General features: G+C 38.5%; 1 protein-coding gene across 9 annotated transcripts in view; it reads right to left on the bottom strand.

Annotated features, from left to right (window-relative positions):
* The window catches only part of TRAPPC9 (trafficking protein particle complex subunit 9), a 464,677-nt gene that overhangs the window by 404,561 nt on the left and 41,801 nt on the right, over positions 1-18,315 (bottom strand). For all 9 annotated transcript variants that reach the window (XR_014580943.1, XM_083827405.1, XM_083827401.1 and 6 more), the window contains 3 exons: positions 15,106-15,232; positions 9,673-9,818; positions 5,127-5,212 (listed from right to left, as the gene is read on the bottom strand). Coding sequence is in view for 8 of the 9 variants with exons in the window: in XM_083827405.1 (XP_083683531.1) it covers positions 5,127-5,212; positions 9,673-9,818; positions 15,106-15,232 (359 nt within the window). In the remaining variant the exon portion in view is untranslated. The remainder of the gene's footprint in view (positions 1-5,126; positions 5,213-9,672; positions 9,819-15,105; positions 15,233-18,315) is intronic.

The raw sequence follows: 18,315 nt of genomic DNA, 5'->3' as shown, positions 1-18,315 counted from the left end.
GCATGGAGAAATTGAAACCATGGGGGGAAAAAGGGGGAAAATTTTGATGTTATCCACGTTGATCACAGGATAACCAATAACGCAAAGGAAGTGCTCAGCACGATATATTTTTCTTATAATGTATTACAAATGCATTCTCAATCTGTTGTTTAACAACAAAAAAAACACATGAAAATGAAGAGATTTTTAGAGAACAAAAGCAATGGAAATGCCAAAACATCTGCACTAAGCAAAGACTATTCCTGGGCTAAAAATTAAAGAGCCTCAAGTCCATTAACACATGAAGGAGAAAACATCGTTAATTCAATTCTCTCATTCTGAGAGTTTTACTCTCCAGTGAAACTTCAAGCTTTTAAGAATAAAGATATCAAGAAAGCATAAAAGTTCATTAAATGAAAAAAAAATGCAATATAAACCTCAACAAGTCTTCGGTGTTCCAGGCATAAACTGAAATGAAGATAATTATTCTTAAAACTCGACCCACACAAATAAATTTTACATGACAGTGACGTATCTAGAATGTCTGAAAGACATTTCCAGTTCTGCTACATGCTGGATTCAGCAATATTTGCCCAACATTGCCCTCTGGTGCCTAAAAAAAAAAATAAATTAACAGAGACAATGAAACCAAGGCTGAAGTGCTGTTATACCCTTTACCTAAAGGTATCTGATGCAGAGAAAGAAGAAAAGAAAAAGAAAAAGGAAGCAAGTGTCAGATTTCTTTTCCCTAGAGTCTTGTACCTTATCTCAGTCATAATATTTAGTAATCACTGCTCTTTTTGACCAAATAGAAAAAATGTATCTGTATGCAAGACTTCCTCCAGGGAATATATGAATCAGAAAAAAGGTTTTTATTTCCTTGTATTCCTGTAAAACTACCTAAACTGTCGTAGAGAGGATATACGCATGCTATTACTACACCCTGCCTTTCAATCACTTCCAAACTAGATTTAGTTTCAAAGAAACAAAACAACTTGTATGCAAATGGTAGCTTTTGGGGATGCTGTTAAAACATTATGAGTATGTAAGTGCCTTTTTAGTGCTTTACTTACCAAACCTGATACGCAATCACTGTTTTTTTCCCCCAAGTACCACTGCCAAACTTAAGTTTTCTCATTGAACGTACTTTATACAACATTGTCAAGTACTTTACATAAAAATTACCAAATATTTATCTAAAAGGAAGTTTCTCCCAGTATTTCTAGCGAGACTGTTTTAAGCAGACCTACAAATTTTCACCCACAACCATTTTTACCCTTCTTCCACCAACCTTTTCTGTGTATTTTCTTGCCCTATACAGCTTCAGTGACATGTAACCTATCAGTAAGTAAATATTCTCTCGAGAGTACAAAGATATGAACTCTCTGAAGAGCAGTTCATGGAAATATTTTGAATGATCATGAGCTAAATTCAGGGACTGACTATACATAGAGATTGATCAAAATTTTAGACGTTATTTTTAAACATCAACATAGAAAGTGTTCTTGGTAATACCATAGTTTTGAAGTTTAGAAATTAAAAAACAAAAGCTATTCCCATACTGTCATTAAGCAAAATACTTAAATTGTCTTGAAATGCTCCAAACAGAATGAGACCTATAGAATAAAGACTTTCTTTTTGCGCTATGAGCTTTAAATACTCTAAATTACATTAACCCTATGTGTTGTGGCAGTATTTTTTAGTTTGTCAATACTGACTTAGTAAAATACAGCTTATACTGCTCTGTATGTATCAATGGGGGTTGTAAGAAGGCTAGATTTTCTACAGAAAGTACATAAAAAGATGCTTTCACTGAATAAATAACACTCCCACAACAGTCCTCAGCCTGTGAAGACAGCACATTTGTTTTTAAAATGAAACTTGAGAAACAAAGAGGAAAAAGTAGTTAAAATCTTATAGGACTTAAAACACTTCGCACTGCTTTAAACATTTTTTTCCAAGATACGAAGTAAACACACTAGAGATCTCCCAGCTTGGTTTTGTGGGTTTTTATTTGAAGGTCTGAAATCCAAAGGTCATTTTTTTCCTGGATAGAAAAAGGGCTCGGTAACTGTACGAGAGATAAAGGCTACCCTTCGGGTACCTGAACAAGTCTAAACAGAAATCGATATTCCCGGAAAAAAGTAAAGTGGCGTATATACTTATTTAGAGCTGAACATCAAATCTACTCTTGACTTGGGTTAGACCACAAGGACGGCAAAAAATTTTCTGTCTAATCTACCGCTGACAAAGGAAATTAGGCTCATTTTTGTCTCTCACAATGTTGATTTAAGGTACCTGCTAAGTTTTACACAAACACTGCCTCTGATCATCCCTTTGATCTCTCCTACTTTGCATTACTGACCAAAATATGCAGTTGTTGGGCCTAACCACCTCTATATTCCATGAGTAAGCATTTTAATTTGTCATTTTACAAACACTACTGCACCTTTCATTGGATTGGCCTTCCCACTATATGGACCAAAAGAAGACCAGGATACAGAAGACAGGAAAGAAAGAAGAAATGGGACACGTATGAAAAATATGAAAAATAAGTATCTAAATAGATTCCCAAATCATGAATAGGCATGTCAGGGGATAAACAGCAAGAACAAGATAGATGGGCAAATAGTTTTGAAGAAAAAAAAACACAAAAAAATCAACTTTTCCAACTTCACGGGGCTTCATCTGAATAATACTGATCAAAGTTATGCCTCCACAGTCTCATAAACTAAATGTACTTTACATTAATACTTCAAATAACGAAAAAAACTAGAGAAGCCTTTCAATGGGGAATCATGCTCCTTCACAACTTGTGCTGTATCCAATACTAAGTTGTTTACCTGATGTCACAAGGAAAAGTATCCCGATAAAAAGTTTGGATCAATGCTTCCATGGTTTATTTAACATGCAGCGAGTAAGCTAGAAGAACAAAAGATACTAAACTGACAGTTGACAGAAAGGGAAAATTAGAAAAAAGGAGTGAGACTATAGATTTCAAGACAGTTTCGTTTTGATGGTGAGCCATGATAAAGGGAAAGACCAAAGGAAATCATGTGATGGAGAACTCAAAGGACTTCCAGGCATTGGAAACAAGGTTGAATGAGCAGTCATACTGCACGAGTAAGGTGCTGAGTCTGAAGGAAAAAAGCTGTGGGACAGACTAGCTAAAACTGACATTAAATGACAAAAAAGGATACACTCAAAATGCAAACGATTCTGAGGTTAAATAATGGGAAAGAATGTGACATGAAAAAAGACAAAAAGGAGGCATGAGGCGTAAGTACACATTGATAATAAATAACTAATAATAAAATAAAATACTTTAAAATATTAAACACCCTGAATTATTAAAATTAAAACAAAAGATTTCATGCTTGTGATAAAGTAACAATTATTCCCACACTCTAGAAAACCCACAGATGAGATCAGAGAATCAGAGCAAGTTAGGCTGGAAGGAGATGCTGGAGGTCCTCGTGTCCAACCCACTGCTCAAAATGGTGCCAACTTTCACGTCCATGCAGGTTTTTCACTCTCCTGTCCACTCAGATTTAGGAGATGGAGATCCCACATTCTCTCCCCGGTGAGATGACATCAGTGCACAGCAGAATATCTCAAAGCACTCCAATTATAGATCACTGACTGAAGAATTACGTTAGTCGTTTCTATTAAACGTCCAGTCTGCTTGCCTCCTTCCTCTCATCCTTACCAATAAAACTGAAATTCAGTATTAATTCAAAACATAACTATCATCCTAACAGGAAAAAAGAAGGAGTCATGCTACTACAATTAATTTGCTCACTGAATGGATGGAGCGCACACCCTTATACATAACTGTATTCCACGTTCTTAAGGGTATGCAACCACTCACAAGATATTTCCTCATTAAGAAATTATCCCAAAAAAATGAAATATATAATTACATCATTACTTACACAAGATAAATTAGACTATAAATCAAAATGCTCTTAAATTGGTTTCCACATGGAGTCCTTTGTGATGCACAGCTTTACAGTTATTTTTTCATTCCTAACAATCTGGAATACTTCTGTGTTAGATAAAATGCTGCTGATGGAACCAAGTGTGTTAGTGTCCAGGAATTAATTTTATTATACTGTAACTACAACCTTTGGGTGTGTTTGTTTCCTGTGGAAGAAAATATCTTATGTATGGCGTATTACCAGTAATTTAGGTCAAATTGTTTGACTAGCCACTGCAGGAGACCTGTTAATAATAATTTAAAAAAGAACAAATAAATATACCCTAACTCACTTAGCCCAACAGAACAGTGGGCTCTGTGAGACAGGATTTCTTTCCTAATGCAATATTAAAGATTGGAGAAAAGGTGAAAATATTTAACGTAATGGCTAACACTGCATTAGGACTGACTGGAGATTAATCTGGTTTAGCAGTTAAAGGAGTTTTAACCTTTAAATGGATAACAATGAAAAAACTCCTGTTAATTGGCATAAAGGGGGTAAAAAACAATCCACTTGGTTTCATATACACTGCAAGCAGTCCACAAAAACAATATCATACAGTTGCATCACGTAGCAGAGAGCTTGGGCTTGAACCTTCCAACCTTAAATGCTTCTCTGGTATTCTTGCCTTTTTTTTTTTTGTCCTCCCTTCTGATTGCTTTAGCTTCCGGTGCTTTCAAATAACATCTATCCCTGGGAATAGCAGATCCGTAAGCCGAAGCTTCTATTAACAAATCAAAGCTTCCTGGAACTAGTTATCTTAATTCCTCATTTTTTAAAAGATGTGACCAATGTGGGAATTTTAAAAGCTAGGATAAATACATTTTTTTTTAAATAACAGGAGGAAGAATACACTGATTATTAGGTTTCAGGATATGATTATTACTTGAAAAGCAGTAAAGTCTTTAGCATGGGTTCTAGTCAATGCAGAGAGATACAGAATTAATTTACAGATCAGTAACAGTAAAGCATTTAAACACTTCAAGTAGCAGAGATTTTCATTTCAATACCTCATCATCACTGCAAAACATGAGAGAACTGACACTACCGCACCGTTAAACTGAGGTTGGACTGACTTAGTTTTTAAACTACTTGACTTACAGAAAACCGTATTTGAAACTCTGACTTCGGAAAGAGCTGAGAAAAAATAAGCAGAAGGATACATACCATGTTTTCTACTCGGAGCTCAAAAGGCATAGGGTTGTACACCATCAACTGAACTTCACACACATCTCCCTGGACCCACTGGAAGTCTATGAGAAAGGATTACAGAATTAATGCAGGAATTGCCTAATCATAGCGGTACAAAAATTAGCATCAGCTGAGCTGTCAGGTTGTTAGATTGGCTTTATGTTCTAAATTAACATCTCTCTATAATCTGCACAGCCCAAGTCCCGTTCAAGTGCACCGAGGGACACAAGCCATAAATCAGAGGCAAAGCAACGGGTTAAAGGACCGGAAGTGTTCGTTAATACACTCATTATATTAATAATAGTAGTGCTCCAGAGCCCCTGCGTGCCAACATTACATCGACAAAATTAACTCAGGCATCAGTTCAAAACAGTACTTAAACATATCCCTAACGGTAGCCACTTGAAAGCTTAAAGGCTCCCATGCTTGGAGGCAGGTACAAGGTACGCAGCACCGTGCATCACCAAGACTTGGTTTGAAAGCAACCAAATTAGAAATAAACACCACGGGAACAAGGATATTAACAATAACGGGAACAAATCTTCATCTACGTATAGCTGATGATATATAATAAATAAATAAGAATAAATAAAAGATCATTAAGAAGAAATCAGAGAATCACAGAATGGGTTGGGTTGGAAGGGACCTTCAAGCCCATCCAGTCCCAACCCCCTGCCATGGGCAGGGACACCTCCCACCAGCCCAGGTTGCCCAAAGCCCCATCCAGCCTGGCCCTGAGCACCTCCAGGGATGGGGAAAGCATCTGCTCACCAGCAAGATGATTTCCTTTAAGGACAGGTTGGACGTGATGCTTCGGGGCATGGTTTAGTGATGATATTTGGTGGTAGGGGGGATGGTTGGACCAAATGATCTTAGAGGTCTTTTCCAACCCTAATGATTCGAGGATTCTAAGACGCCACCTCCATTTCCTCCTCCTAATTTTCTATGGAAGTTTGGGAAATGCTGTAGGAGGGGAAGATACTGTGAGGATCCTTTGATACCAATTTTTATTCGTTTATTTTTTGAGGCTCACAAAAGGGAGACTCTTAAGCAATAACACCAATTATTAAGCAACTTCTGAAAATACCTAGGAAAGACATGACCAGTAAACAGGCCAAGAAATAAGCTGCATTTTGAGTTTATATCTCACTACAGGTAACAGAGGTTCGGCTTTAAAGACATCTCACCCTGCCAAGTGTGAAATTTTGGGGAGTTTTATTCTATTTAAGGAGGTGGGAAATTTAACAAAGTGGGGTCAGCAGCACAGACACAGATACAATTTCTGAGGAGCTTCGCAATGAAGAAAGATTATTTTACACCACCATTTTGTACTTTTTTCAGCCCACATGCTCATGTCTGCCTTCCAAATTTCTTGCAGTAACCACATGCACTTTGTCTTCAGAACTTACACTGAATGTGACAACATTTGCTATACAAGGACCTGCAGTCCTCACAAACAAATATTCATTACATGGATTAAATAAATCATGACCATAATCTAATCCATAACACACACTGATTAACTTTTAACCAGTCTACTCAGTGATTTTAACACAATCTCAACACTTTTTTACCAGGGTATTAGAAAAAGTCCTGTAAAAAGACAGGATTATTAAGACTGTAATTCACAATTAAAACCATCTGTACTCTAATTGCACATTCACAATCACTATCTGATTACATTTTGCAAGCAGTATTAGATAGCTCGAGGGACACATACTTAATGCAAATGTCTAACTCCAATTAATGCTACTGGAAATTAAAAACATACATCCCAAGATATTAACAGGTTATATTACTATGAAACCTGCGAAGTAAAACAGTCGATTAAAACAAAATGTTCAAAAGCACAGTTGTATGGAATGTTTGGTACATTTTTTTTTAATCAACTTCCTTATGAGTGTCCGAAATCTTATGCGTTTTGAAGTCCCCAAAGGAAATCTCCCAAAGAGCACAGAGCAGCAAAGATGTTTGAGCACCGACCCCCCGTTACAGTTTACAATCACCAGAAGGAGGCACTTTGGTCCTCGAAGTTGTATCATTCCTGGATTAGAGCTACCACAGAATCAGAATGCCTTTTTTGAAAATGTATTCAATGCAAACACATTTAAAAATGATTCTGAAAAGGCCAGTTACTGAAAAAAAATATACACATATATGTTGGAAACTCATTATTTCATCTTTCTAAATTTTACTCAAAACCAACAAACCTGTTAATTTGCCCGATGCTTTAATCTCTCCCTTCTTTCAAAGAGAAAGGATCCTAGGCTCATTTCTTGTTTTGTACAGGTTTGACCCCTCAAACACTCCCTGAGCTACCTCCCTACAAAACTACTGACGATTATTTTCGGGGAAACAAACAGGACACATTGTGGGATCCCATTCCTGCAGAAGATCCCCACTGGTCACTACCAGCACCAAAAAGGTGCCCCCACTTCAAGGGCTCCCACCAGCGACCTCAGGCTTGCTTTCCAGAAGATCTTCCTAAAAGACACCAGGACCACACTACAGAATTGCTTCCCTAGGGGAAAAGCTGTTGAAAGGACAGGCAAAAGCCAGCAGATGGCCCTAGGTTCAGAGTGGTATTTCAACCACCTTCATGTAGGTATGACACGTTGCTTGCAAGATTTACTACTGGCACTGTGTTATACTACAAGCAGTACTGTTTAGACTATCAGCACTTCCCAACACAAATCACTTTATGTCATAAATCTTGAGGTTTATTTCTCATTACTAGTGTAGTATCAAAGCAATTTAACCAGAATGTAATAATCCAATTTCTTGTTTCCAATCAGAAAAGCTTATCAGGCTGAAAGCTCAAAAGCTGAACACATTTCCTTAAGACTTTTCAAAAGGGCTTTGTTTCCCTTTGGTTTGTCAGCACCACTTGATTTCCTTTGCTGTAACAATGATTTATCCAAAATACGGCTTACGCATTTCCATAACAGAAAACAGTTCATTTGCTATTGTCATTGTTTGTAATTAAAGTAGATTAAAGACATGTCTTTAAAATATATTAATGATTTTCAAAGTTTATTAAATTCCTCCGCTTCTTACGAAGAAGTATCTGGTTTCATTCTGTGTATTCTTTTGTTTGTAGAACCCAACGTTAGAGGCTTTTACAAGTGAATGCACTGCATATACACTTCAAAAGACAAAAGCTTTACAAGATCACGAGCAGTTCAGACATCTCCTTACGCTAAATAAAAAACTAAAAGGAGAAACTACTTTGTACAATGTAACACTCCTATGGTACCCACAGCACATGAACAAAGCAACCTGCACTGCTACCAAAAACTGGAGGCTCTGTTTTGTATCCATCAAGGAACAAGATTACTGCATAAAACACCTGTTTGACAGGATTAGCAATAAAATGTTATTTAAATGGAATGGAAAAAAAAAAGTGGTATATTTATGAGATTGAATGTTGAAAATATAAATCTAAATCTATTTTTTAATCAAATCGAGAGAAATCATACGAACTGTTTTCCAAAGAAATAGCATAAGATGCACCTTCTGATCGACATTTTTTAAATTTCTTATCCTTTATTAGCAATTTTTTGAAATCAAAGTAGTACTGTGATTGCACAGTACTGAAAAGAGTATCATGATGAGCCAAAATTAAGAAAAACACCCATCTGCACATTTCTGTATTCCGGTTTTCACAATCGGTTCTATTCCAAAGTCACACGAGTCTCTCCTCTGCTGACACTAATGCCCATGTTAAAAATTATCATGCATTTGTGATATGCACAAAAGCAACAAAAAGGACTACCAATATTTGTAATTTAATCCAGGATTTGAAACAAGCCGTTTAATCTACTGCCAGTGACACAATTACTGCACTGAGGAGTTTGTTAATAATAAATTAAATAATCCTCTGGCAGAAAATGACTTATCAGTTAAGCATCCTGTGTTTAAGTTAAATCAAAATAGGATATTAACTGGATGCTCTCTTTTCCTCCTGAAAGAAAAAAAGCTGAAAATCAATTTTAAAATCCCAATTATCAACTATTTATTAAAGTAACAATTCATTAACCAAAAACAAAAATTATATGGGTGATGAACTACCACTGTCCAGCTGATTTGCATTATTTGTCCCAGAAACTGCAGCTTATTCATCTGAATGTCATTGTGTTCGATGCCCTTATCAGAAAAGAGAAAAACCCAACACCGCAGCTAGTTCATGGCAACACACACAACTGGCCAAGCTGGCTACTGCCAACCAAAACGTGTCAACTAAGCTTTGTCTGAATTCTTTTTTATTTGAGAAGGAAACAACTAGTTATCTCCTCTGAAAATGAATTTGATCACCTACATGACTTGATCCCCACTTTGAATTAGGTTGAACTGTCCCCCAGTTTCAAAATCACTGGGGAGAACAAAGCTTCGCTCCTTTAGCCCATCAGGCTAAAAAAGCTGATTAAATCAAACAAAAATTCAGGTTTGCTTTCCCTGACCAAGAAAGAATTTCCAATTTACCAAAACAATGAGAAATACTGGAAAATATTCTTATTCTTACCTATTTTCTTAGTTCGTTCTTCCCCGCGATTGTGAGCAATAATTGGAGAATATATGAAGGGGCTTTTGGTTGACACATTCTGAGCCAGCAGACTTTTCATTTTGTGAGGTCGGAGACTGGTGGGAAGGTTCAAGAGCTTCACAGATCTGTTGAGTAGAAATAATTTTATAGGAGGTTGTACTAAAAGTGAGCTGATAAATATTCATTGACATACGAAGTAAATAGTGATTAAAGTACCTAAAATGGAAAACATGAAGTAAACAGCTACAATACAAAAGGAAAATAACACCTATCCCAGAAAACTAAAGGGAAGGCTTCAGAAGGTTATCAGAAAACCAATACCAAAGGAAAACCATCTTGATGGCGGTAGATACACCACAACTCCAGTGCAGAAAGTAATCAAATATTTAACTTAAACCTGAGCCAGAAGCCAAACAAAATTTCAGTGGACAATGTAATACAAGTAAAGAACTTCTCAAGGTGAATAAAACAGGTTTTCAAACAGTTGAAGTGAAGAGTTGCATCTGGAAGGAAGGAAACTTGACAGGAATTGGAGCGGTCTTGTTGAAGGCCCATAAAGCAATCACAAATAGACAGGAAGGGGGTGATTTATTAGACCATCTCTTTGCTAGACCAAAATCCCTGTGATACTAAGCAAGGAAGCCACTGCTCCTCCACTGCTGATGGGAAATTACAGACTAAATATTAGAAATATGAACAAGCAATACGTTAGTGGATATTCAGTAAAAGTAGCAGCATCGTAAGAGCCCATACGACTCCTCGTTACTTAGAGCCTGGAAGGAGCAAGGAAAGGAAAAACAAAAGGTGAAGAAAGGCAACATTCACTGTAACAGCTATTTTGCTACAGTCTGTTAAAATTTAAGTATTTGTGGTTTTAATTTAAAAAGAAAAAAAGTCAACAGGAGACAACAATGTTCCCTTTATAATCATGCATGGATTTAATCTCCAACTTCTAAAAAATTGGTTTTCCAATTAAATAAAATCTATAAAATAAAACTGATTTTTTTGCTAACTACATCCCAACACAGTGAGGCAGACAACCAAGAATTAAGTGAAGACCTCAAAAAACCTTCCAGCAGTAAACTTTTAAAGTACAATTCTGTACTTAAAGATATCGTATGCTTGTACCAAGGCATGACTAGGAAGAAAGCCCAGCCAAAACCCTAGGAGACTTCAGAAATCAGTTGAGGAGCCAAGCACAGGAATCCCAGAAAACCCCGACCTCTTCACAGACGAGCTCCCCTCTTCCCTCCTTTCCCCCATTCACCTGCCACAGTAAAATTTATCTCACTGGACTTCTTTGATAATGCTACAATAAACCCAAGAGGTTATGAATGTTGCTGTACATGATTAAATTCTTGTGTTTTATAAAGTTCTTCAAATACAACGACTCACACTGGAGGACTACGAGCGAAATCTGCCATCCTCAGCTGTAAAGGTCACAGAAACAAAATCAAACATCTTTATTTTGAAAAGCACATTCTTGTACGTGTTAAAACAATTTTGCAACGTTTACACAAGATAATTGAAGTCACTCACCACAGTCACAGAATTACACTAAATTTCAGAACAATAACCTATCACTGAGAACACGAAACTACTTCAAGTCCTCAGCACAACAAAGGACGGTTCCGTCAACCAACCAAATCAACATCCCCACTAATAAAAAGTGCATACATACAAGAAAGCAATTTGTTTTAAAAATAACCCAAATCATCCTAGATGATGTGCTACTGCTAAAACTGATGAAGCTCTAAGAGGAATATTACAAAGACAAGTTATCTCTGTGATATAGAACACCTGATAAGAAGTTACTGGAGAACACCAGAAGTATTTTGGAACAAGAAATGTAATACACGTTATCGGCTGGGAACACTTAGGGTCAGCATCACAGCCAAATGCAAAATAAGAGACAACAGACTTTGGGAATAAAGAGAAACTATCACAGATTGCTGAGTACTTCACACCTCGAAGCAAGCACAATACCTCTTGGATTGCATTTTAAGTCAAATTAGAATGCGATTTAAAGCAAAACGTGTGAATGATACTTAGTTGAGGAAATGAACAATACATTTGACAAAGTGCTAAAAAAGAAATTTTATTTTCTGTATAGAAACGCTTTATCTCATCCACCATTATTGCATAAAAACCGTTGGGTAAGCTTTTTTCATCTTGCTGCAGAGCAGGGGAAGCAATGTCCTTCAGCCACCTGCTGGAGAACTCATAGGTCACACACAGAATACAGCAACTTTTTTAATTCCTTTGGGTGAAAAGCTTGAATAAAGTACATTTTCTAGCCTTGGGCCCAGCCCTACTGAATTCAGATGGGTGACAATTAGGAATTACAAAAAAATTGCAACACCTACCCGGAAGAACAAAATCTCGGATTTGGAAAAAAGCTGTATTAATTGAAAACAAACTTGCTCAGAGGGCAAATGAAAATACTTTTAAAAACACTCTACCTAAGCAAACAGTGCATCTATTAGGATAGAAAGACATTAAATTTTCCTATTTTGTATTTGAAAAAATCCTAGGTGATAATTTCATAGTATGCTACAATGGAACATTTTCCCATCCTGTGTGCTCTTAATTTCTGGAGCTTCATCAAAACAATTAAAAATGCAAAAAAAAAGCTTTCTATATTGCACTACAACGTTAGAAATGTTAAAAAAGTTCAAAGGTTACAAGAGTATATATAAAAAATATTATCATATTTAAAGTCTGTCAATAATAGACCAAGTTTCCAGTTAAAAGACATGGCAGAAAAAATAGAAATGAATCTGACTGTATGGAATATCAGGAGTAAATAATTAAATAAAGGACAGCTCTAGGCTTTAAATACTAACTAACATGAGTAATGAGCTATGAAGACTTTTCCAAGCCAAATCTCTTCAATTGCTTTATAGGTACGGGGGAGAAAAGGGTAATGGTGTTACTGTGTTCTGACTTGTCCAAAGCATTTCAATGCTTGACAGTATTTTGATCAAGAAATCTGCATCCAAAATAAGCACCACACAATAAATGGATTAAAAACTAACAGACTACAAAATGCCAACAGTAAATAGAACTCGGCAGCAGTAGAAGTTTGTTTCTAGAGGGCTCTAGCATAGATTGAACCATAAGCTTGGGTTATTCAACCATGGCCAAAACCCCATTTCTGCACATTTATCATTTGTGTCTCAAAAATTAGCAGGATTGAACTCAAAGAGCGCTGCAGTCCTGCAGTGAGCTATTTTCCAGACAAGCTGGACAGCTGTAAAATACGTTAGCCCTGCTGTGTAGATGTAACTGGAGGCTTTATATTTAAATGCAACTAAACAGTTTGTCAGCTAACGGATTTTTATCACTGTGGCTTTTATAGGACTTCCAAAAGACAAGAAGAAGGGGCAGGGGAGGAGGAGAATGATCAGCAATTCCCTGTTAAGCAGTCCCGCTGTTTGTCTCCTCAGCCCAGCCCGTGTCGCACCCCACGGCAGAACTGCAGGAACTGTTTGCAGCAGCGCTCCAACTGCAGCCGGGTCAGCAAAAGCTCACGCTAAACGCTGCACCTGGGTGCTGAGCAATGTCTTAATGCAAGGCATCGGAACAGCAAGGAAATGTAACGTGGTTCTCGAAACAGAAAATGTGCTTCTCTCGGAGCAGAAAACGTTTTAAGGGAGAAAGGCAAGAGTCGTTCCCCGCTGAAGTATTGTTAATCTGTTGGCAAAAGTTTTGACTGGCCTTCAGAAACTCACCTTCAGGATGTATTTAGGGATATATTTTATATATTCAGAATGTATACAGGAAAATTGTCTAACAGAGACAGGTACCTGAACTTGCCATCAACCATCTTTAAGGTCAATGGAAAACCAGCCAATAATACAAGCAATGGGATTCAGTAATTCAGCTCATCCTAAAGCAGGAATTTAAATTTGAGCAGAAAAACCTAACTGTGCTCACCTTTCTCATGACTGCAAGCATGCAGGATGACTAGTTTAGAACTATACGTAGAGTTATAGTGAAATTAAATCCACCCCAAGGTCAGCTGAAAATGAATTAATCGTACAACTTCCCAACTCTCATGTGTAACTGTGGTTCTGCCAGTTACAGGTTTAGGATTGTAAGTCCACGCTGCGTGTTATGTGGCAGAGAAGCTGGTACCAGCTGCCTCTCCGAAGTGTGAGCTGTGCCACTGAGCACACAGCTACCTGCAAAGCCATCCCAGATAGCCGGTCACTGCCAACCAAATCCTGCCCGGGCACTGAGAGGACAAAGCTGGAAGACCTTGGAGAAGCTGCGTTTTTCCCCCAGGAGCAGACATGAAACGTGGGGTGGCCCAGGTGGCAAACCGATGCGCGGCTTTGCACTTGGTCCCAGCAGGGGACAAAGCACTTTTAAGAACACCACTGGTGCTTTGCCCGTGTGCACCCAACCTCAGGTACGTGCTCAGGTTAAATTTGTGCTGTCAGAGAGCAACTCCCACACAGCAAATTGCTCGTGTGAGCAGACACATCACCGTAAATGAACTGCAAACAGTTAGACAGCACGTTTTCCCGCAGTAAAGAAGTTAGAGAGGATTTGGTAAAACTAGCTACAGCAGGAAAACCGGTCTTGGTGTAAAACCTTGATTTCATTTTAGAGACATTTACTGAAAGTAATCTGCAAATAAATACACTTTTCACTCTCTGGTTATACACTTTATTATCTTTTTGTGATACCAGAACATTGCTTCGTGAAACATTGATGACTTCCCACAGAGAACTCAAATCTCTCCGAGAACTCTTTTCAGGAACTTCCCCCGTACTTTTTCTGAATAGCAATTACCTTTCCTTCCAAAAGGCACTTCTTGACAAAGACTTTCTGTTACTAGTGATGCCAAATGGCTGTTTCCTCCCTCTCTGTCCCTCTCTCCAATACTTTAGTCTAAACCAGGTGTTATTCACTGGAATGACCGCGTGACGGGCTTTGGAACACGGGCACAAAATGCAATGTGGATTTAGAACAGGCCACTGAAGGGCCCAGCCTTAAAATGCATCTGGAAAGGAACAGCTACAAAAGGCAACAGTCCCAGCAAAATTCCAAGCTCCGTGGATGGAGACAGCAACCAACTGGTGGACTTTCAGTGTGGTCAGGTATCTAACTTAAAACTCAGCTGCAATTATACAATATTTTTTCTTAGACGGTATCAGAAACTCTTGAATGACAGTTTAAAAAAAAAATCTCTCTCCTTCTGAAACTAAAGACCACAGAAAGTATTTTCTACTCAAAGGCTCTATTTTTGCTTAAGAACTTCTCAAAACAATTTGACATTTTGACATTTTTTCATGTTATTGTGAACAGCTTACGCAAACTGAGAAGACTACATCCTTCCAGTATCCTTTAAAATCTGACAGGTCCTGTGGAAAAGTTAAAGATTGCATTTTGGAGTCTTACCTCACAATAGGCAATTTGGTGAACGGAACAGGAGGTAACTTCAAACCATCTGGCAGAGTGATGAATTCCATTGTGCCAGGGCACTTTGCTGTGTAGCTTTCCAAGCTCTGCGTGACATCTTTCTTTTCTAGAAAATAAATTTGTTTAAAATAGAGTCAGAAACACTTTCAACTTGCACGCAACAAAAGTTAAAGATGAACTTAAAACCTGAAGTTTTACTTGCTTTTTTTGCATTTTAACAAAATAACTCGAATGGAATGCCAGCAAACGTCCGCGTTACAACGCTTACATTACGCACCAAAAGCCTCAATGGATGTCTTATGTCCATAACTACTTAAATGGTCTTTAATGAGCAAGGTAGTTTTATGGACTTTCAGAATTTTTAAAGCATCAGCGTATACCCACCCTTTGTTAGTTTTTTTTCACTGTCAAGATAACAATTTCTATAATTCAGACAGAAAATCTAAACATTCAGAGCAGATGGCATCAAGCACTTAAAGGTTATTGATAGAAACAATGTTATGTGAAGAAACCCCGTCCTGAAGCACCAGCTGAAACACTAATGGCAAAGGAGAAACAAATTAGTTTTCATACTATCTTGTGTTACAACTCCCTAATTTTTAAAACAATTACACTATGCTGCTAAATTGTAACAGCCAGGAAGATTTTTTTCTTTTGTTTTTCATAAAAATACAAGAACACTCAAGCAAATATACATTATGCATGTCACCTTCAATAATATATAATAAATGGTTCTGAATTTCATTCATGTCATTTCCAAGAATTCATACAAGCATGTCTCCAGAAAACAAAAAAAAAAAAGGTCTATTGGGATATTTGTGGCCTGAGTCCAAAATTGTGTTTGTCTGTTGAGACCAGAGTCTGCAAACAGAAACAAACCTGAAAGTGTGTGCTTAGATGGGAGAGTGAGGTAGCTGAAGACTGAGACCTACCTTGGTTTAAGGTACAGTGTACATGTTCCTCTGTACATGTGCTAGCAGTACAAATAACTACTAAATACCTACATCATTTCTCGAAAATAAGTCAGAGATCTACATACGCAAAGAGAAAGCAAAATAGAAAATGGGAGAGTGACGGCAGTTACTGCTTTCCAAAAAAAAATTGCTTAGGATTTTAAAAACAGTTACAGTTTGTTTACATCGATGTGAAAAACCAACTAGGAAGTTTAAACAAAACCACTAAAAAAAGTCACGCATACTTAGAAGAAGGGCCTGGCATAAGATTGGATATAATTATTGCTTAAGTTTTAAATTTTAGGGACAAAGTTTCATGATTTCTTAAGAACTGCCTGTAGTTTTCTCTCGTATTTTAAGTAGCTTCATGAAACCACAGCCTGTTGCTCAGTTTCGGGCGATTAGCTGTTCGCTAGCAGTCCTCGGGATGTGACTCAAGACAGACTCATTCCGAAACTGGGTCCCTCCCATTCCCCCAGCAAGAATCGGCTTTGAAGGTTGAAAATTTCAGCTGATGACCTCGGTACGAATGGAAAACGGAGGCTGGGGAACCAGCCGCGAGCTTCTCGCGAGCAGGGCAGCACGTCCTCTGTGCCACCACAAGGAACGCAGCGTGCCTTCAGGGGCAAACCCAGTGAGAAGTCCCAAAGATCCCCAGGTGCAGAAGCACAATGACGCTTCAGATGCAATTAGGCATGGTTGGAAGGTTACCACCAGTAATCTGAAGGATGTGGGCCATGAAGAGAGGTTGAGAGACCTGGCCTTACTCGATGAGGAGATAAACCCAGGGGAAACTAATGACCACCACCAGCTGGTGGATTCAAACCTTTCCTTGCAGAGCCAGCCGGTGTAACACGGAGCACCGGGCACAGACAGCAGCTTGGGTGGCTCACGTTGGGTATCAGGAAAACATTCAGCAGAGCAGAGCAAGAGCAGCTCCCAGAGAAACTGCCCCGGGGGCTGCGGAATCTCATCTCCGAAGGTTTTCAAAACGCTGCTAAATAAAACCGCAGCTGGTGACAGTGCTGGCCTAAATTGGACTAGGTGACCATCAGAGATAAAGTCAGAGCGGTATTTTTACTATTCCGTGATTTCAGACGGTTGCTGCTGCCTCCTGGCCATCAGCACCTCACTCTCCTTCCAAGTTATTACCACTTCAGTCCTTTTAATTGCAAAATGCATCAGAGCAACTTCCAGAAGCAGCCAGATACACCACGGAGATCATGCAAAGGATTCTCTTATTCTTATCTTTTCCCCCTAAAAGATAAAGGAGGGCTTCATTTAAAGGGAGCGTGGAGCTTGAGACACAGAACTATTCATTTCAACATTAAGTGAAGAACAACGGTGAGCCGACAGATTTACAAACAGTTAATTTTGCTCCTGTACGGATGCAGATCCAGTTATGATGCTGTGCAGAACGACGCGGTGATTTACGGCAGGACAGACCGTGACTTCTGGGCTGCTCCTGCCCAACGCGAATTGTCGGGAACTACAGAATCGCCAGCTTTCACAACGTAAACAGGGGGCTCTCCTTTAGCAGGACATGGCAGGGAAGAAATACTCTTTAACTTGCTCGGTTTTGCCTGCCTGATCTTTCTCAAGACCTGTAAGAACAGCGGAACACCGTAACTACGAACAGCACTTTCAATAACAAAGACCAGAAGCTGAAGGATGCATCTGTGACAAGAGGAATGGGAGAATCAGATCATTTTCTCCTTTAAGGTTCAACTACTCACGGTTCAGGGAGGTCCTGGACCTGTTTCTGGAAGAGCACATCTCGCTAGGCGCTGCTGTGAGACAGCTGATCCCTAGCACACGCTCAGCTCGGCAACGTCAAGGTTCAGGATTCATCCAAGGATTTTTCAATGCAGAGTCGTAAAGCCCAGCGAGAACCAAGCAGCGGGATCCCCTTTTACTTTTGAAGACATTTGATTACTTATTTCCTAGATTGTCTATTCCCTGTCAGACCAGGCAATGAGATGCTACAGCTGACATGATTGATACCATTCCATACATATGCTCGCTTTTTCTCATGCACCTGACAAATTGCCTTGCTTGTGTCTGTGTCCCACTGAACCGTCCCAAGCCACGCACCACATTTTAATGGAGAGTAGGAAATATTCCCGAAAACATGTTTTAGACATACACAGACACTCAGAACGGCATAGCAGAGCCAGGAATTGTAGCAGTTCGAGACTGTTTTCATAAAAATTTCAGGCTATAGGATTCAGGATGT

The sequence above is a fragment of the Anser anser genome, assembly GCF_964211835.1.
Source record: "Anser anser genome assembly, chromosome: 2".
Classification (NCBI taxonomy): Eukaryota; Metazoa; Chordata; class Aves; order Anseriformes; family Anatidae; genus Anser; species Anser anser.
The sequence above is the reverse complement of the archived record's forward strand: the minus strand, read 5'-3'. Positions and strand labels throughout refer to the sequence as shown.